General features: G+C 39.7%; 2 protein-coding genes across 3 annotated transcripts; one reads left to right on the forward strand and one right to left on the reverse strand.

Moving 5' to 3' along the window:
- Nucleotides 1–958: 958 nt before the first annotated feature.
- On the forward strand, nucleotides 959–6941 carry LOC5512857. The gene is made up of 4 exons (XM_001633124.3): nucleotides 959–1164; nucleotides 3168–3498; nucleotides 4416–4722; nucleotides 5445–6941. The coding sequence occupies exons 1-4, from the start codon at nucleotides 1017–1019 to the stop codon at nucleotides 6117–6119; spliced, it is 1461 nt and encodes a 486-aa protein (XP_001633174.3). The 5' UTR covers nucleotides 959–1016; the 3' UTR covers nucleotides 6120–6941.
- On the reverse strand, nucleotides 6639–19069 carry LOC5512855. 2 transcript variants are annotated; one of them, XM_048721666.1, is made up of 5 exons: nucleotides 18915–19031; nucleotides 11337–11448; nucleotides 9964–10141; nucleotides 7897–8120; nucleotides 6639–7451 (listed from the first exon to the last, which is right to left on the reverse strand). In XM_048721666.1, the coding sequence occupies exons 2-5, from the start codon at nucleotides 11446–11448 to the stop codon at nucleotides 7402–7404; spliced, it is 564 nt and encodes a 187-aa protein (XP_048577623.1). In that variant the 5' UTR covers nucleotides 18915–19031; the 3' UTR covers nucleotides 6639–7401. The 2 variants fall into 2 exon arrangements, with proteins under 2 accessions (XP_048577623.1, XP_048577622.1); XM_048721665.1 differs by lacking the exons at nucleotides 6639–7451; nucleotides 7897–8120; nucleotides 9964–10141; nucleotides 11337–11448 and adding exons at nucleotides 13022–13218; nucleotides 13799–14022; nucleotides 14478–14655; nucleotides 15293–15404 and having other exon boundaries at nucleotides 18915–19069.
- Between the last annotated feature and the right edge of the window lie 1788 nt (nucleotides 19070–20857).

The following is a 20857-nucleotide window of genomic DNA, read 5'->3' on the forward strand; positions in this document are numbered from 1 at the left end:
ATTAAGAACATCCTTAAGAACATTTTCATCCTTGTTACAAAACCAAGAACGATGCTGATATCACCCGGATATGTAACAATCAACGGGATGTAACAACAACCGGATTTGTAACGAAAATCAACCAGTTAAACACATTAGTGAAAAGGCGCATGTCTGGAGTCAGTGTTTATTGTAGGCTTTTAATTGTCTAAAAACAGCTGTACTTTAAGCTGTCAATGCCTTGTTAAAATAATATGCAATGTTTTATTGAAAACTATGTTTATTGACAGTTTGTGGTCATTTCCTTTGAATGTAAGTCTCCCACATGTACCAAAGGCTCATAAGTCAATATTAAAATTTGACTGAAATTCTGCGGGCCGGAGAGCTGCAAAGATTGCAAAGCACTCACCATGACACTGCCCCTTTAAGTTCTCCTTTGCTCAGTCGCGCACGTGCATATGACAACTCGTGAGGAGACCCTTTGATTCCGGATAGAGGCGCGCCATTTAGAATGGTTTCTAAAGATAAGACATAGTTACCAAAGCCTCTGAGGCCAGTTTTTTCTCAAATGCCTTTTATATTTTGCTGTTAATTTAGGCTCGCCATAAGGGATTTGCTACACTTATCAAAAGTGCGTCCCTGCTCCACATGCATAGCAAAGCACTTGCTTGCGGGTTGCGGCGTTTTTTAACACCTTGTGCTTGTGTTTATCTCACGGATCATAGAATGACCCCAGAACACATGAAAAAGAACTCGTGCACACATTTGAGTGTACATATTTATTTATGATGATATCTTTATTAAGAGAAATGAGAACCAGCTTTCTCATTGGCAAAACCATTTTATGGTTATATAATATATCTTTTTTTAATGAATCCATCTTTACCGATAAATGGGAATTGCCAAATTTGACACCGGCGATGTTTTGCTTGTATTCACGATCTTTCACCCCTAAGCGCTCACCACTTACGTGAACATTGCGACTCTTGACATCTCATCACTGGTTGCTTTTTGATTCATTATAACCTGAGTCTTCAATGATATTGTCAATTACACTCATGATGGAAGGAAGGCATCTGATCCTCGCTCTTTTGTTGGTAATTTTTGCATCCATTTCGTCAGAGGCGAAAAAAGTTGAGCGTCACCCTAGACCAGTGAAAAAGAGAAATGAAATCTTCCACCCTGGTAAGAATTTCAACATCTGATGATGAAACGATTGTATCGCACTTTCTAAAATAATTGCTTCCTAACTACTACACTACTAGGCAAAGTTTTATTTCCTCTAATTATTCTAAGTGTAATAGAAAGAACAACTGCTCCTCGTTTAACCCTATTCAGACCGGGCTTTTTGAGGATTCCTCTGAACGGGGGGAGGGGCTCTTTCGGCCCTACATCCGTAACTTTTGAACCATTGGAGCTATTATGACCAAATTTTCAAAGAATCAGTATCTTACAAAGAGGAACAAAATAATATATTGTGTTGCCATACACAATATGACGTCATAATGACGTTATTTAAGGACATATGGTTATAAAAAGCCTTTGCATAGAACATCCAAAATCCAAATAAGTTATCATAATCATTTCGTATTCAAAAAGCGACCGATATTCTTCCAAAAAACTTGTCTTTGTGACGTCACGATGACGTCACTTAATTGAATAGAAGCGGGCAATATTTCTGTTTTTTTTTATGTGTATCTCTGCATGTTTTTTTTTTCGATAAACTATTAGTGACACTGTTTCTATGACAACATATGACACCTGTGACGTCGTTGATTGGCATGGTACCTTTATTATAGTATAAGTTTGCAACTGGACTCTTAATTAAAGTAATAATTTAAATATCTTTCCCAAAAATGTTTTTTTCTACTTTTTATTTAAAATAGAGGAATATAAAAAGGATTTTGCCAAATTTAGATGTTGGTTAAAAAAAAACAGCGATTTTTAGCTAATTATGTGACATCAGCATCCGCCATCTTGGATCCGCCATCTTGGATTTAATGAAAGTTATTTATTTTAATCAATAAAAACTGGGTGGCAAAATCTGAAGCTTTTTGACAATATTTTATCTTCGTTTCAAGTTGTATTGATGATTTCAGGTGGATATGAATGTTTTTTTTGCTATTTCCACGAGCACTATTAAGAGAAGGTAAAAAATTGACAAAAAACACCACCCCTCCAACCCCTAAAATAGAGATGTAAGTTTTTATTGTGTTTCTTTTCAAAATTTGGTATCAAACCTTTACATGACATGGATTTACGTTGAGCACGTCGTATTAATAGTTGATCTTAACGACTTAAAGTGTTTTGCCTAATTTTCATTAAACCTATATCTCAAAACTTGTTTGCTATGGTTACCAGAGTACACATATCAAAATTTTGTTTACACCAAACTGATCCCAGATAATGTTTAGGAAAAGTCATTAAATTTCAATACTCTTGCCCTACTTGTTCAAACGTTATTACAGATCAAAGGTGCTGGGGGCCTCAAAAGCCCCTCCCCCCCCCCCCCCCCCCCCCGGTCTGAATAGTGTTCAAACAAACACCTCTCCAGGAAGCCAATGCGACACTGACCAACGGTCCGGTCTACGGTTTCTGTGTCTGGCCCACTCATTGTGACAGTCTCTTTTCTGTTTCCAACATTGTCCTTTTTCATTCTATCTACCCCACTCATTCATGAGGGTTCGGTGTATATGGGGACAGTCGCTTTGCTACTCCAACATTGTCCTTTTTAAGAAGGTTTAATTGCGTCTACCCCACTCATAAGGGCTTGGAATATATGAGGACAATCTTTTTGCTGTTCTAACGTTGTCCTAATGAGGTTTAATTGTATCTACCCCACTCATAAGGGCTCGGTGTATACGAGGGCAGTCTTTTTGCTCTTCTAGCATTGTTCTTTTTAATGAGTTTTAATTGTATCTACCCCACTCATGAGGGTTCGGTGTATATGGGGACGGTCGCTTTGCTGCTCCAACATTGTCCTTTTTAAGAAGGTTTAATTGTATATATTCCAGCATTTATTTTTAATGAGCTGAGGGATTAGTGAGAACTTAAATTGTCGCAAAGCAGCGGTTCTGGAAGCAGCTTCTTTTTATTATAAGTTAACGAGCTCCATGTAAACTAATCCATATCCCTCTTGCGACATTTCCCCCAACTGATTGCGCCTGGCTTTATATTTCATTCCACAGCACAACGCCCCTACTTCGCGCCTAACTTTGGAGCACAATCCATTCTGCGTCCATTCTTACCACAGCCACCCCAACGGTCACAGCAAACGTGGACGCTGACGCCAGGATATGGCCCTCAGGCGTTCTATCCCCCTCTGCCCAGACCCCAACCGATGTCTCCCCAGCCACGATGGTATACTCCAGTTCCTAGTACTCCCTTTCCATTCCGACCAGCTAACCCCGCTATTCCGACCTCCCCCGTGAACTATCAGCACAAGCAGAATGATGTTGAGACACATGCGAAACCTTTGCCAACTGTCCCCATGAATTACTTGGCACAACCTCAACCGAGGTAGGCATTGTAGTAGATTATTCTAGAGAGAAGCGTGCCTATTTTAAGATTAAGGCACAGGCGCGTACACAGGGGGATGCAGGGTGCGCGCACCCCCCCCCCCCATGGGGGATCTTAAAATCTTATAGGACCCCGAAGAGTCTTTGGCTAGCACCCCATTTTTTATGCGAGACCGAGCATTTTTAGGCGAGCATGCGATCACGGCGGAAAAAATTGTGCGCACATAGAAATTCTTATGGTTTTTCCATATGATACCTATGACTGCGCACCCCCACCCGACCAATCCGGGGTACGCGCCTGAATGCACGCCTTGATACAAGACCAATGTCAAGCAATTGAGTGAAATTTATTTGAGGGTTTAAAATATACATGACTAATTTGTTCGCAAACTATGCCATCTGGTTGCTGCTATCAATCAACTTCACGTTTTCAGTTTCACAATGTGTATGGCGTCTGTTTCACATTGATAAAATCCTATATGTTTTCTTCTTTTGTTGACTATATCACCCGTATTTCGCATTCTATCTTTACCAGATCACAAATCCTTATTTTCATAGCAAACGTAGCAAACGTCTCTATGGATTTAGCGGAAAGTTAGACCGAGCGAAAAACGGGAAAAATGCAATGCTCGCTACGCAGGCTACTTATACTCCGATAGTTTTCTAGTTATATTACCTCATCGAGAAGACATTGTGTGGATGTTTCAACCGGAGAAATTGTTATAAGATTTCAACAAAGCTATATATAAATTCATGCAAATCAATACAAGAGGCCCAAATAGTCGTGATCGTGAATCAGAGGAATAAATACATTGCACCAAAAACTGGTATTTGACTCAAATTATCGTCTTTAATAGGACTCCTTCAGGGCAAACCAATTTATTGACATTACTTTTTGAAATAATCTTGATATCTTAGGCCGTTGGTGCCATATTCACCACCTCCGCTTCCTGTGGTATACATGCCAAATCACCTGGGACTAGTGCCACAACTGGTTCAACCTGCTTCCCAGCCCAGTCCCCCGAAAAATACCATGAACCGCTTCCTCAGGACGCAGAGCATACCTGGGTTCCAGCAAAACGTATATCCTCAGCCTCAGACCTTAATACCTCAGGCTTTGGCCCCAGTTTCTTCGCAGACTAGAATGTACACAGGAATACCAGCATTCCAAGTAGGGGGATCCTTCTTTCCTTATGATGACCCTTTCAAGCATGATGAATCACCGGTAAGGTTTATGCATTAATTTGTGCATTTCATTTATCAAAATAAACAAGCGCTAAAGAAATTTATAAAAATACAGTATTGAGAGAAGGATTTGTGAATCTGATGTTCTCAGAGGGATTTTGCCCATGTGGTAATGAGACGTTCCGTAGTACCTTAGGAGAGATGGCTTGTGAAATTACTAGATATGTATTGATCCTTTGTGTAACAGTTGTAATAGCTTCTTAACTCACTACTGTGATATGAGACTCTATAGTCGGACATGATTATATACAATAGACGACTCCATAGTCGGACATGATTATATATGATAGACGACTCTATAGTCGGACATGATTATATATGATAGACGATTCTATAGTCGGACATGATTATATATGATAGACGACTCTATAGTCGGACATGATTATATACGATAGACGACTCCATAGTCGGACATGATTATATACGATAGACGACTCCATAGTCGGACATGATTATATATGATAGACGACTCCATAGTCGGAGATGATTATATACGATAGACGACTCTAGAGACGGCTATGATAGACTGTATATTATCGACGCGAGTCTATAGATAGTTTCACTATTTTCTATTTTGGCTTTTTGTTAAAGTGAAAATAATGCTGCCAAATAAGGTAACATTAAATCTTGGATTTTGATTGCCATTGAAATTTCAAATGTTCAGAAAGCTTTTATCTTGATTGTTTTTAATTCTCTGTCTAGGATGCAAAATCCTGTCTTGACTACTTACGGCGTGGCCAGACCATCAATGGCGCCTATGACATTCTCGACGACGGAGGCAAACTGTACCCGGTCTGGTGTGACTTCACGGGAACAGAACCCTTCAGTGCCACGCCCACTTTTGCATGGACCCTTGTGATGTCCCACTCGCTTTTGAACAGGAACAACTCCGCCTTCTGCAAGACCTCCCTCAACGTCAACGAGCCCGTTCAAGAAGACACACCCAACTGGGACGCATACCGTTTGTCCCTAGATCGGATGGACGCGATCGCGAGTCACTCTACGCACTGGCGCGCAACCGCGGGATTCCCGCGATACGGTGGCATGCGGGATTATCGCGACTACATGCGCGGTAACTTTGAGCAGTTTGACGTTATGGAGTACGACGGCGCGGGGGAGTGTAAGCCCGTGGAGTATATCAACATCCGCGGGTACCCTGTGGTGCAGACAGAGGCTGCGTTTTGGCAGAGAGACCGGAAGTGGGGGCTTCATGTTGACACTGGTCACTTCCGGTGCCCCTATCAGCCGCCATGGAGTATCATTAGCGAAAATAATTTTGGGTTTTACTGTGAGGGGGAGGGAGCGATGAACAGGAATTTCCGCGGAACTGAGGATCTTGGCGCTACCACGCAGTGGTGGTTCGGTGGGCATTTATAGACACGTTTAGATCTCATTGATAGTGGCTTTCATCAAAAAAGCATTTAAAAAACAACTATGCCATATACTAGGCTTGTTTTACTCTGTTCGTGGCCTGTCGTAATCTGTCCGTGTCTTGTTGTTCCGTTCGTGTCCCGTTGTTCTGTTTGTGACTCTTCGTCATCTTTGTGGCTTCGCCTTCACATGTTCGTGTCTCGTCGTCATCTGTCCGTGTCTCGTCGTTACCTGTTCGTGACTCGTCGTCACCTGTTCGTGTCTCGTCGCCATATGTTCGTGTCTCGTCGTCACCCGTTCTTTTTTCGTCGTTCTGTTCGTGTCCTGTTGTCATCTGTTCGTGTCTCGTCGTCATCTGTAAGTGTCTCGTCGTCATCTGTTCGTGTCTCTTCTTCACCAGATCGTTTCTCGTTGTAATTTGTTCGTGTCTTTACGTCATCTGTTCGTGTCTCGTCGTCATCTCTTTGTGTCTCGTCGTTACCTTTGTAAGTAATGCATTAAATCAAGACAAATCAATAGCAATAATGTCATTAATTTCCGTTTATTGAGCAACTAACAACCTCTACAACAAAATTACTGTAAATAACTAAATCTAACTAATAATAGATTATATACTAAATCCCCCTAAAATGATAAAAAGTAAATGCATACTTAGAGTATATTAGAATAAATCTAAATACGATGTTGTTAGCTAATTCGAATATCAAAATGTAGTTTATAAAAAGATATTTGTTCCTATGCCCTCCAAAAAGTATTGGTCAGTTCAATGTTTGTGTTTTTGTTGTTTTTGTCAATTAGTCTAATACTAATAAAGTCGTCGTCGTCGTCGTTGTTGTTTGGTTATTTCTTTATACTATCGTTATTGCTGCTAAGTAGTCGTCGTTGTTGTTTGGTTATTTCTTTATACTATCGTTATTGCTGCTAAGTAGTCGTCGTTGTTGTTTGGTTATTTCTTTATACTATCGTTATTGCTGCTAAGTAGTCGTCGTTGTTGTTTGGTTATTTCTTTATACTATTGTTATTGCTGCTAAGTAGTCGTCGTTGTTGTTTGGTTATTTCTTTATACTATCGTTATTGCTGCTAAGTCGTCGTTGTTGAATTCGTCGTCCTTGTTGTCGTTGTTTTGGTATATTAGGATAAAAAAAAGTCGCAGTTCAATTGTGAAAGCCTTTGTTGACATCTGTGTAAAAGCAGTCTATATTTTTTGTTAAGATTAATTAACATGAGGTCTTTTTGATAATGTTCGGGAATCTTGAGACACGGCTTGGTCGTCATGTCACGTGACTCGTCACAGGTCATAGGCAGGATGGTATCCTACGTCACCCCCACCACTTCCGCCTGCAAAGAGAGATATTCAGAATTGATTGACATTTTTTATGGTGAACTGATCTTCCATTGAATTCTCCCAGGAACTCCATGATTTTTCCAAGGCCAAGGTATTAGACACTGGCTCCCACTTAAATCAATAGAATCACGAAAATAATGGACAGGGTAGGCGGAGGGGCGTAGAAAGAGAATTTATACCTTCAGCAAGATGGTTAACGAAATTAGTAGACTTTTTTCCGGGAAAATAAAATTGGAAAAAGAATAGTTAAAAACCTTAAACAAATGATAGACACAGTTGGTGAACTGTTTTGCCGATACAGGAAAGGAGAAAATAGGAGGAGAAATTGTACCTTCATCAAGGCATACTAAGTAGAGGGAGAACGAAGTTGGTGAACTCTTTGTCGAAGGAGGGAAGAAGAAAACAGTGTAAAAATAAATAAAATAGGAGAGTTCATACCTTCCTCAAGATGATACACGAAGTTGGTCAAATTCCTGCCGACACAGGGAAGCTCGCTTGTCGGCTCGCACTCCTGGTAGTTGTAGGTTGTGCAGAAGTTGGTGACCTGACTTAGGCTGTGCGGGTTGGTAGTGGTGGGACTGCTGTAGCAAACTCCATAGTACTGGATGGCAAAGTAGTGGTATCCTTTGGCTTTCGCACTCTGTGCGCAGCGGCAGACAAGCCTGTAGTCGGTAATAAGATATATTTAACATTTTTACCATTTCCATTGAGGTGGATAGTGGCAGAATATAGATATATATTTTTTATATGATAGTTATTTTTAAAGCCACTATCCGCCGAAATGGAAATGGTATAATTATTTAAGTAGCAAATATAGATGGATATTTTTTATATAGATAGTTAATTTTAAAGCCACTATCCGCCGAAATGGAAATGGATAATTGTTTAAGTGGCAAAATATAGATAGATATTTTTTATATAGATAGTTATTTTTAAAGCCACTATCCGCCGAAATGGAAATGGTATAATTGTTTCAGTGGCAAAATATATATAGATATTTTCGCCGAAATGGAAATGGTATGATTGTTTAAGTGGCAAAATATAAATATATTTTATTAATATAGATAGTTATTTTTAAAGCCACTATCCGCCGAAATGGAAATGGTATAATTGTTTAAGTGGCGAAATATAGATATATATTTTTTATATAGATAGTTATTTTTAAAGCCACTATCCGCCGAAATGGAAATGGTATAATTATTTAAGTAGCAAAATATAGATGGATATTTTTTATATAGATAGTTATTTTTAAAGCCACTATCCGCCGAAATGGAAATGTTATAATTTCCATGGTACTGGATGGCAAAGTAGTGGCATCCTTATGAACCTCGCACTCTGTGCGCAGCGGCTTTAGAGCAATTTTCTTTTCGGAAACACTTGCATATCGGCTTGATTTTGCTTGATTTTGGGGCGCAGGAAAATATCCACCTCCTAGGAGGTGTATATTGCATTTTCTCGAGTTTTTTATACTAAAATAGTTTATATAGAGCGTTTAAATCAACCATGTTCTGAGCGCTTTTCAATTGAAATCTAAATGCGTATTAAGACTGACCAAGAGAGCATAAGATAGATTATGCTCTTTTGAAATGACCCTCCACGGTGGAAGAGAAGATTCTAGTAAGCTCACATAAGTTGAATTAACAATAATTAAATTCAGGGCCAAGAAACAAAAAAGTTCTCTATGGCACCGGGCCATAGTATGTGTAATATTCTTAATAAGCAATTGACCGAGCGAGCTGGAAAAATTACAGGCTTCAAATAAACACAACCTAGTTTTTCTACAGCTTGTCTGTAGTGTTTCTAGTTATACTAGAAAAAGGACATTTTTAAAAATAAGAGATTGATTGGTATGTATGGTGGCAACTACGACGTCAACGATAATGATTTTTATGATGATGATGATAATGATGAGTTTTGATACAGTAGTTCCCCATATTTAATAACCTGGAAATTAAGAACCTGTATGTTAGGCTATAATTTGGTATCTTTAAGCCATTTATATAGGATCCTTACAATAGATGTACAAGAAACTGGTCAAAAAAAATGTTTTGGGTAACCTTGTAAAAGCAGGTTCTTATAAGTTGGGAACTACTGTATTAAAATATATAAATTTTTTTTTGTTAAAAGCGGGTATTCGTACCATTGCACCTGGGTAAAACGCATGCACATAAATGTATAATAAATGACAGTAAATAAGGAATAGGATACCTCAAAGAGCTCTTTGAAAGGTTAAGCAGCCTCACGTGCGCGTTCTAGTACGGGGTTTATCATCAGGAGATAAGACCAGGTACTAGTAGAATGCAAAGGGGAGAATGGAAACTGGGAGCCGAGGGATCCTAGGGGAGGAGGAAATATAGAGATACCTAGTAAAGAAAAAGTTCGCATTTGAGACGTGTTTCAAAGTGAATGAGTGGCTAGCCAATTCACCTTGTGGATGGTGGGGGTGTTCAAATCAAACCATCCTTTGTTGGCCGTAGACACCGTGGATTTTCTCTACCTTCTTACCTCTTTATATAAAAATCCCAGTTATGCCAGTCGATCAGCTCGCCGCCGTATTTTGGGCTGTGTTCACTGCGATCTTGGAAGAGTATCTCGGGCAACGCTTTGTTATTCGCATCATCGACGTAGCAATTCACCTTGTGGTTTCTCGCAGGGCACGTGTCTTGGTCCATGAGCGCGTCCTCTATAGGCATGATGGGATATCCATAATAAATCATAGGGCATTTCAGCAACGTCATTATTTAGAGACATTAGACACAGACGTATATTACAGCATTAACCTAATTGCTCAGGTGTGTTCAGGCCTGTCTTGAGACTTGGTGGGGCTTATACGCGGACATAATCAGTTTTTGCTAATATCTCCCTCCCAAACAGAAATAGCTACGATCACCAAACTTGGCAGCCTAAACATGTCGGCCCGAATATTATTTCAGAGTACGTTGCCATGGCAACTAATTTAAGGAGGCTCAAGACAGCCTTAAAAGGCAATACGATAAGAAGACTACTATAAGGATTGAAAATATGCCTTTACATTTGAAATCCACTAATCTTCTGTGTTCCCCATTTTCCATTAAAAATAGAAATCGAAAAATTACGCTCGAGCGTTGCCATAGTAACAAAATTTGTCAAAATGTTGAGATCCATGCGAATAAAGTGCTTGGTTTCATTAGCACCATGTGTCCACGAGATATTGACGAGAATGTGTTTTTCAACGTATTAGCCTGTAAGTCAGGCCTTTTAAAATATACCTGAGTGGTCATTCAAGCGCGCTCTCACCATGGGAACATACCTCAACTACCCGCACTGCATTCTGGTAGTTGAGGTAGGTTTCTATGGTTATGCACGCACAAACTTAGCTGGAATGGCCTATTTAAATTTGCTGGTTTTCTCTTCGGGATTCCTGTGGCGGACCGTGAGGGTGACTTCACATAATCAACCACAGGGAGCTCGTAGCACCAACCGACAGCCCACAGCCCTACCATTTTACCCTAACCCCATGCGCCTTGGTACGCACATGGGTCCCGTATTGAGGGCCTTGTGTCCCTAATCCCGTTTTACGTGAGGTCTAAAATGCCGTATTCCGATAGAAGCGTCACGCAAAACCCGCATCTCTTGTGAAATATCTCGAATACCTCTCGCGTTCTCCTAGAGTTTCCGTCTTTATCAATATCCACAAATAAGCGAAGAGAATGTTACTGGGGGGTTCTTCTTACAAATAGGATAATTGAGATTATTTAAGAAATAATTGACAAGGGTTCGAAGAGTTTTGAAGATTGTAATGAAGTATGGAAAGAAAGAAACATAAATTTGGCCTACCGACTTTATCTATTCAGTTAATTAAAGATTGCGTGACATTTTACGTCACTTCTAATACTAACCCGTTAGATCTTTGAGCCTGCTTTCCAGGTCATCGGACTCTCCTCGGATTATCTCCCTCCCATGAACCATTGCTAGCACTACCCATAATGCAATCGCGGCGAGCTGTCTCATCTAGTAAATGAGAGAATGAAACACAGATGAAATGATTTAGTCATTCTATTTATTTGGGGAAAATATGAATAAGCTTTAGAATAAATGTTAGTTTTTTATTGTTATAATACGTAGTATTTTTTCTCTGCCGCGAAAAGCAGAGAAAAACTGAAAAAATGCCAGGACTTCTGATTACTAAAAAAATAGAAATTCACTAGTGAATGTAATTCGCCTTTTTTAGGATACAAATTTGTAAGAATTAATATAGCTCAATATTAATTTGACCAGTCTTCAACGTTAACATAGCTCAATATTAATTTGACCAGTCTTCAACGTTAACATAGCTCAATATTAATTTGACCAGTCTTCAACGTTAACATAGCTCAATATTAATTTGACCAGTCTTCAACGTTCCGGACACAATCTGTTAGAGTCAGCGCTTGAAGAATAATAAAAAAAACGCACATCAAGTAACCGCTGACCGCTTCTCGCCATCGTTCTCTTTAATTAAGTGTATCGTAACCTGTGTTTTATTTGCGCCTATTTTATTATGTATACCCATGAGGCACTGCGGGCTACGACACCTGGACATTTTGAGTACAACCTTATTTGAAATAGGTAAATGCATCAGTTTCCTAGGGAGTTATTGCACTCTGAGCAGATCTAAATTATACAATTTTAATTATAAGGGTCGCCGCCACTAATTGCCCTCAAGCAAGGGCGCTAGAGCATAGTTAGAACCGAGGACACAGGCGTGTACCCGGAATTGGCTGAGGGGGAAAGGGGGAAGGATGCTCATAGGCATCATATGGAAAATGGTTAGCGCTTGATGATCCTTCATAGGGAATCATATGGAAAATGGATAGCACTTGATGATCCTTTATAGGGAATCATATGGAAAATGGATAGCACTTGATGATCCTTCATAGGGAATCATATGGAAAATGGATAGCACTTGATGATCCTTTATCAGAAATGACGGGCTTCTAAGCGACTAGGAGTGGTGCGCGCCCAGTCCCCTGTGTCCGCGCCAGGGAGAGGGTCTGGGAACGCTGTGTAATGCACCCTTCTTGACATCTACATTTCAACTGACAAGTTTGGTTGCCTTATGGTGTTTCTATTATGAGATATAAGTATTTAAGTTATTTGACTTTAATCGTGGATGGTTATTTTGATTTTTGGTTGGTTGTGTTCCGGTTATTTTATTCTTGCAAATGAACCGCTGTATTTATAACAACTAGTGGTTGATCGACATTTTTCAAGGTGGACCCATGTTTTGCGTTGGAGGTCAAGAATAGTAACAAACGCAATAATTTAAACAAAGATTTTAATAATTTTTAAAAAAGTATTCCCTTTCTGTGGCCACTAAATGTTTTTATCGTTTCAAATCTTACATTATATACCATTTTAAATATTAATTATAAATATTATAAATAAGGTTATACATAAATAGTACATGACAATAAACTATTATATTGCTATTTTTATTATTTTTATATTATTTTTTATTATTGTTAATTTTTTAATTGTTATTATTATCATTATTCAAGTAATCAATTATAAAAACAATAACTACCAAACAACAATAACAGCATTTTGAGACATCGAAATGTATCATTTATTCATGCAATTTACAATTAGAATTGAATTCAACAGCGAACGGTTATCACGATCTGAAGTCTTTTGAATCCCGGCAAGGTGGACAGGTAGGGCTATCGTCGTCATGGTGACATGTCATGTGTCATGTGTCATGTGTCATCAAAAAACCGCCCTCGCCAGCACCACTGCCACCTGGAACAGACATAGAATGATTTGAGCATCCAATAAAACGTTATGTAACATTAGAGACAACACTTAGCGACACAGAAATGGTATTCCTTGTGACCCTCCCCCTGCAAGTACAGTACTGCAGTTACCGGATCACATTCTAAATTCTCACTTTCTGCCAACTAAAGCAGATTTCAACATTAGCGAGAAAGTTTTCATATTTGGATTGAACATTGATTTATTTGCCTTTTTCACTTGGTAACTTGCTGCAAGAAATCACGTGACTTTTTGAGTGGCAAACTCGCTCCAAATAAACACAGAAATGGCCGTCACGCCATCCGTCACGCAAGAGAGCGGCGAAAACATAATATCTCACAGAAAACAAGCTCTTTCCGACAAAGAAACTCTCTGGCTGATTTTTAAGCGCTGAATTAGTTGCTTGTTGTTGTTTTCATTTTGCCCCAAAAAGCCGGGATGCGCGCGAACTGGCTACATGATCATGAAATGATCTGACTCTAACTTCTCCCCTATATCGCAATAAGAGCAAGTTATGAGAGTAAGGAGAATTGCTATTTTGAAAAGGAGAAAAGTAGTTGACTTTTACCTTCTTCAAGCTGATAAACAAAGTCACGGAAACTTCCACCAACGCAAGGGGCATCGTCCATCGAGTCGCACCTCTTGTATCCGTTTGTATAGCACTTCTTGCTTCGGCTCCTTGGAGTGAAGGGATTTTCCATATTGGGGCCACTATAGCACTCGCCAAAGAACTGGATGGCAAAAAAGCGGTAGCCTTTTGCTTTCGCCGCTTTGGCGCAACGGCAAACCAACCTGGGATTTTCAAAAAGTAACATGAAAACAAGATAGGGCTTGTAACGAGGACCAATGAAATGTCGCAAACTTTCCCCTGACCCCTCCACGCCCACCCCATCCCCTTTTCCCACGGATACTCTCTGGCGTACGTCGTATAAGTTTGTCGTATCCTGTAGGGACTAAAATATCTATGATCTTTTGATAATTTCCTAGAGCAAGCTAATTCGGCAATAGGGGAAATCATCATCAAACATAACAATAAAAAAACATCATCAAAATCATTTTTTATCTATTATTATATATGCATTTTTCTTGTATCCATGTTGTCCGTTTATTCGACGCACTATATATATATATATAGTGCGTCGAATAAACGAAGAGAGAGAGAGAGCCACTTACAACTCCTCGTTGCAGTCGCGCAGAGTGTAATACAGCGAGTTGATTGGCCTTCTTTCTAATGAATGTGTACTTACCTTGCTACATACTCGTCCCATCTCTTCCAGTCGATCAGCTCACCGCCGTATTTTTTGCCGCGCTCATTGCGATCCTGGAAAAGCATCTCGGGAAAGCCTTTCTTTTTCCCGTTATCGAGGAAGCAGCCAACTTTACTGAACTCGGCGGGGCACCTTGGGGCCTTCTCGAGCGAATCTTCTATAAATAGATATGGTGACGCCATGTGAGATGGTGACGTCATGTGAGATGGTGACGTCATGTGAGATGATGACGTCATTTGAGAAGATGGTGGCGTCATTTGAGATGGTGGCGTCATTTGAGATGGTGGCGTCATGTGAGATGGTGGCGTCATGTGAGATGGTGGCGTCATGTGAGATGGTGGCGTCATACGAGAAGATGGTGGCGTCATGCGAGAAGATGGTGACGTCATGCGAGAAGATGGTGACGTCATGTGAGAAGATGGTGACGTCAGAAATAGGCCGAAAATAGGCCTCGAAATATAGGTGGTGGTGGAGGGGGGGGGAGAAGGGGCAGCGTTATAGACACAACAAGGAGATATGTGGGGCACAGCAACGCCCCTACTGGAAAATATTTTTGGGGAGGGGCACGTGCCTCAAATGCCCTGCTACGGCTCTGTAAGGGGGTTGACTTACTCAACCAACGAGTTTTTAGCCTCGCTAAAAACGCTAATCAAAACACGAGGCTATATTTAGTGGGGTCAAAGAGCATATAGAACAACCATAAAGACAACCATGAGGACATGATTTAACACCAGGAACGTATGAACGTATCTGATGTTGTTACATAGATTTGACCATTAATTCGGGTGACTTACCAAACATATCCTTGAGCGTACGAGCATTGCCATAGGACTCGCCTCGAATGATCTGCTTCCCATGCACCACTGCGAGCATTGCCCATAATGCAATCGCGACCACGTACTTCATCTTTGTTGAAGAGCACAAACACACAGTTGATTGTTTTGTTAAAACTGTGCAGGATGGTGCGACGTGCGGAGACGAAAGAGAGTCTTTTCCATCATCATTATGAAAGCCGTCATAAAACCGTGCAATTATTTATACAAGTACTGGTGCAGGTGCCGTCATAAAACCGTGCAATTATTTATACAAGTACTGTCGCAGGTGCAGAAAAGAATAGCAAGTGAAAAGGCACGATTGTGCAAAGTGCAGAGACGATAGGTCGTCGTCTTTACCACCGTCATTATCAAAGACATCAATACAAAACGTTCAATTCTTTATCATAGTGCTGGACCTATTCAGGGATGAATAGTCCAAGTCTTCGTCACCAAATTCTTTGTTAAAGATTTTATGCAAGTGCACATACAGAATAAATAAGGTTTTGATCGCCATCGCCACCATCAAAGTTTTTGCCAAAGGTGTCTTATAAAGAAAATGTTAAAGTATTTTACCGGTGCAAGTGCAGTAAAACGTCAATGTCGCCATCATTATCGCCTTTGCCATTTCACATTACACTTCTTGTCTTGGACGATAAGCACAGGAAATACACAGACTACGGTGCATAAGGTACTGCGGTGCAGGACGGTTAACACAAGAGTGCACAACGCCTTTTGTCACTGCATATCTATTACCCACTTAACTTAATTAAGAACCAAGATCTATTATTAACCTAATATTATTAACTTATGATTTACGACAGGGGCGTACGCAGGATTTTACAAAGTTGCAGTCAAAGCATTCAAAAGCTGGATAAGGGCGTGGCCCGCATCCCCGTGAAGATTTCATAGCTCCCGCTTTTGGGTTAGAAATTGGCGGCAATACGTCAGAATTTATTACATGATCCTCTTTCATCCTCGATCTGAGATAGGAAATCAGTCGTCGCATGGCACTGAACGACATAACAGTATGTTTGGAAATCATCTGTGGACTAAATGATTAAGAAAATTAAAGTTTTTTTTCCTCACCGTATATATAAAACTACGTACATGAAAATTAATGAGTAAACATTTGATTTTTATCCCTCGTTATGCAAATTAGCCGAATTTTTTTGCAGTCCAGTGACTGCAGGCCTATAGGCTGCGTACGCCCCTGTACGAATGTCGGAGGATGTCGACAGCGCAAATGTTGTATTTCCTACGCGCGCTAAAAAGTAAAATGTGGTAGCGCGCGCTGACATCTTGCGTGTGAGCCGTCGTAGACTCCCTGTTTAAAAGTGCCGTGGCGTCACTAGCTTGTTTAGATTACCGTCGGCCCTCGGTAAGTACTGGTAACAATGCCGCTTCAACGGCTCCATTTCCATGCCAAACTCGGGCTACCCAAAGCCAGACAGCCAGGCAGAAAAAGTGCAACGTGCAGAAACGAGAATGGGGAGGTGGGGGGGGGGGGGGGGGTCCAAGTCTAGTACAGGGAGTTCTAATCGGGTTTCCTGTGTTTGGAGAACCGTTAGGGCGCGGGAACCTGGACGATTTTCCTGACGTCACAGTTTAGATAATCCATCACAGGGAACCCGTCAGAACTCAGAACTAGGGCTGGAAAGTACAACTTCTCTTCGATCAATAAGGCATTCATAGGATACTTTATTCTGGGATTCTGATATAATTCTATCGAAAAAGCATTACTGTTTCCCCCAAATACGGTTATGATTTTGACTCGTTTAAATTCAGAAGTTCTCTCAATGGAAATCTCAGTTAAAATCAGAAAGTTCTTTGACAGTAACTGCCTACAATCTAGCATAAAAGACTTTTCTTAATTTTATTAACACACACCAAATAGTGATTTAACACTATTAACAAAAATAAACAAAAATAATAAAATGATTTGAATACACGAAAAAAATGCAATATATACGTAATAAGTATTTGTATAATATTATTTGTATTGGACTTTAGATACCAATAAGTATTTGTATAATATTATTTGTATTGAACTTTAGATACCAATAAGTATTTGTATAATATTATTTGTATTGAACTTTGTACAATTCTCGGGGGAGAGATGCAAGACCTAGATACCAATAAGCCCTTTTCAAAAGGTCATAAGCCGATGAATTAATATAAGAATAAAAGCTGTGAATATCATTATATGGTGCCGATTAGGAGGCCACCTTTCAAGTTCTTTTATTTATTTTTTTTTACTTTGCAAAAGGACAAGTTTAATATCTTCAAATCTTTAAAACAGTTTGACTTCAGTAACGACCGCTTTGAGAGGAGCACTCGCAAAGGTCACAAGTGCGCTGGATACTCGAGCATTACAAAAGGAGTGGTTGATAGACATTCTTTAAGGGTGTTGGGTTTTGCATTTATTACGTGGGAAAATTTATGCTTAGTTGATACTATACGAAATCCCAAAACCCAAAAGTTTTAGAAGTAAAATCATTTTTAATAAAGGCTTTTCAATTAGGAGAGAAAGCAAGTTTTTTTTTACAAATTCGAGCTTACTTTGACTGACCGCAAGTGATATTAAACAATTGCGGTCACTAGTGCGCTGGATCCTCGAGCATTACAAAAGGAGTGGTTGATCGACATTCTTTAAGGGTGTTGGGTTTTGCATTTATTACGTGGGAAAATTTATGCTTAGTTGATACTACACGAAATCCCAAAAGTTTTAGAAGTAAAATCATTTTTAATAAAGGCTTTTCAATTAGGAGAGAAAGCAAGTTTTTTTAACAAATTCGAGCTTACTTTGACTGACCGCAAGTGGTATTAAACAATTTTGGGAAATTATAGATATACTACCGGTCATGCCTTCGTAGACGCGCAAAGAGTAGACTAGAACAGTTTTAGTGGTCGAAATAAATGGTGCATAAAGAGAGAAAGTTTTACTATAAATGTCTGTTCTTGCAGTCTCGGATTATCTTTAAACACAATTTTAGAATCATCGGAATTGTTTATTCTGTCTATACGGATAAGTGAACTAAAAAAATATTTATTAGGGATATTCTAAAAGAAAACTTTTTCTCGTAATTTCTACAAAGTTATCTCCCTGATGGATAACGAGGCCACCTAAATCAAGATAAGTTTTAAAGTTTTAAAAACTTACAGTAACAAAGTTTAATGCAATTGAAATACGGCGAGCAACAACGAGATTCTTCTAATTCTTTATTTTAGGCCTAGAGGCTACATTGAAACTTGTACAATTCAAGATAAAATGCGAAGCGTTTACTTTATTTTATACTCTCTATAGAAACACCCAAGAAAACATACAGGCATCTATGAAAATGTACCAATAAATTGCGAAAAAATTATTTTATTTTAAAACTTAAAGCCATCAAGGCTTCTACTCAAGTGAGGCCATAGAAAAAGGTACAGAAATCAGGTTAATGGTTGCAAAATTCCCTGCCTAGTGCAAAACCCAAGCGAGTGCTACACGCATATAGAAGGTGCTGTGCGAACTCAAACAGAGACAGTTAAAGGACTACATTTAAGGTGCATTCTTTTTAGTGCAAAGAGTTGGTAGTGAATGGTGTTAGAGGAGTCTTACCTTTACTTTGGTGTTTTTCAAGACCTCTCTCTCCCACTAAGCTCCTCTGCAATTGCTAGATATAGATGAGTGTCGCGCTATGCATAGATTAAATAAACCCAGGCGTACAAAGGCGACCCTGCAACTCATTGAAATTCAATCCCTTATTGGCTCTCGCGGGTTTTATTAATCTCTTGGGAGTACAAACACGTCGGGTGACTGAAGTAAAAGTCAACAAAATTCCAGAAGAAAGTTGTTTAAATCCCTCAACAGAAAGGTCTTCTACAGAAAAAAGTTGCTTTGCTCGAAAAAAAGGAAAGAGTTTTTTAGAACCTTTGCCAGAACGTTTCTAGGGACGCGATTGCTTCTCTCTGGGGAGAAATTACTTGTAGAAATATTAAAACAATTGTCGGCGTTTCCAGCCCATTCTAATGCTAATACATAATAGTAAATACATTAAGGCACCTAAAAGCTTGTTCTAGTGCAAAACCAAACGAATAATTAAAGAGGGATTTAAGCTAGAGACTTCAGAGCATTTTAACTCCTACGCACGGCATAGCTGTTTCACCAAGACAAACTCTCAAAAAAAAAAAAAAAAACGTCTTGAGCGGTTTGTTTGTCCCGACAGGCTTTTCCAAGTTAGGATTTTTCATCCTCATAATGATAACCTCAGACATGGAAATTACCAAAACCCAAATAATTTAGGCGTCAAGAGTGAGACCTCGGAAAGGTATCTTTTGGGTTAAACAAGGGTCAAAAACTTGTTAACCGTGTTGCCATCTTTGTTCAACCTAACGCTAAAGTCCCCGCGCCTCAGGACCCTTTGCTCGGGGCTAATAAATCAAACAGAGAACTTGACATCCGTGTGAGCTACACGCAAAACACAGAACGTCATACGTCAAAAGTTTTAATGTAGTGAAATGCTCTTGGCTGACTCATTACAGCCAATCATTCTTTGATCTGTTGATTGCTCAGTTGCTTATGGAAATGCCATTACCTCAAAGCAAAAGTAATACTCGAAGTAATGATTCGCTTGAAAGAGAAGCTGGAAGCGCTAGTTGGCAATGGAATGTAAAAGGTGTTAATTCTCCATTCTTTAATCTCGATTCTCTGAATAGCTTGAAATTCGAAAGAAAAGCTACGTTTCTTTCGTTACTTTAGAATGTTAGTATTTTAAAAAAATTTAGACAAATATACAAATATATTTGTCGGAGGCTCCAACTAGAAGTTTTGTGCTCTTGCGCAAGTATAAAATTATAAATTCAATTAGCTAATAACCCTGAGGTTTGCATAAGGGCAGATACAGTGCGAGGGAGTCGAAGGGGTATAAAGTATGCAACCACGGCCAGAGGCTCAACAACCTCTCAGTCAGTCTCCAGTCAATTCCAGTAACTACCTCGAATATTTTCATTGTGAACTTTATTCTAGGATATAAGACAATAATAGGACAATTACAGGAGGTGATCAATCGTGAAAATATTCGAGCTAATTACTGGGATTGACTGGAGACTGACTGAGAGGTTGGTAAGCCTGTGGCAGGGCAGTATAGGATACCTTCTTGTGACCCAAAGTGTTCGGTTTATATTAAGTCAGACTTTGCCCAATTTTTTTTTATAGTTAATTCGATCTAAGTCGCGAACCCTGGTCAGATCTGAGCGGCACCGTAAGGCGGCTGCCTTGAAGCGCCTTCTATGCCTTCGACTCGACCAGGCCCGTACCCAGGATTTTTCTTTGGGGGGGGGGGGGGGGGGTGCGAAATCAGAAAAAGTGGATATAATTGGGGAGGAAGGGGGAGGAAGTGAATTTTTTTGACAAAAATCTGACAACTGCCGAGAAGAAATAAGGATTGTCGGATTTGGCTAGAAGGAAGTCTGGCTTATGGATGACATACCGGAGTGACCCTCCTGCAGCTGGAATACTAGGTTACGAGAGCGCAGATACAACCAGGTCGACAGGCCCGTACC

The sequence above is a fragment of the Nematostella vectensis genome, chromosome 14, assembly GCF_932526225.1.
Source record: "Nematostella vectensis chromosome 14, jaNemVect1.1, whole genome shotgun sequence".
Classification (NCBI taxonomy): Eukaryota; Metazoa; Cnidaria; class Anthozoa; order Actiniaria; family Edwardsiidae; genus Nematostella; species Nematostella vectensis.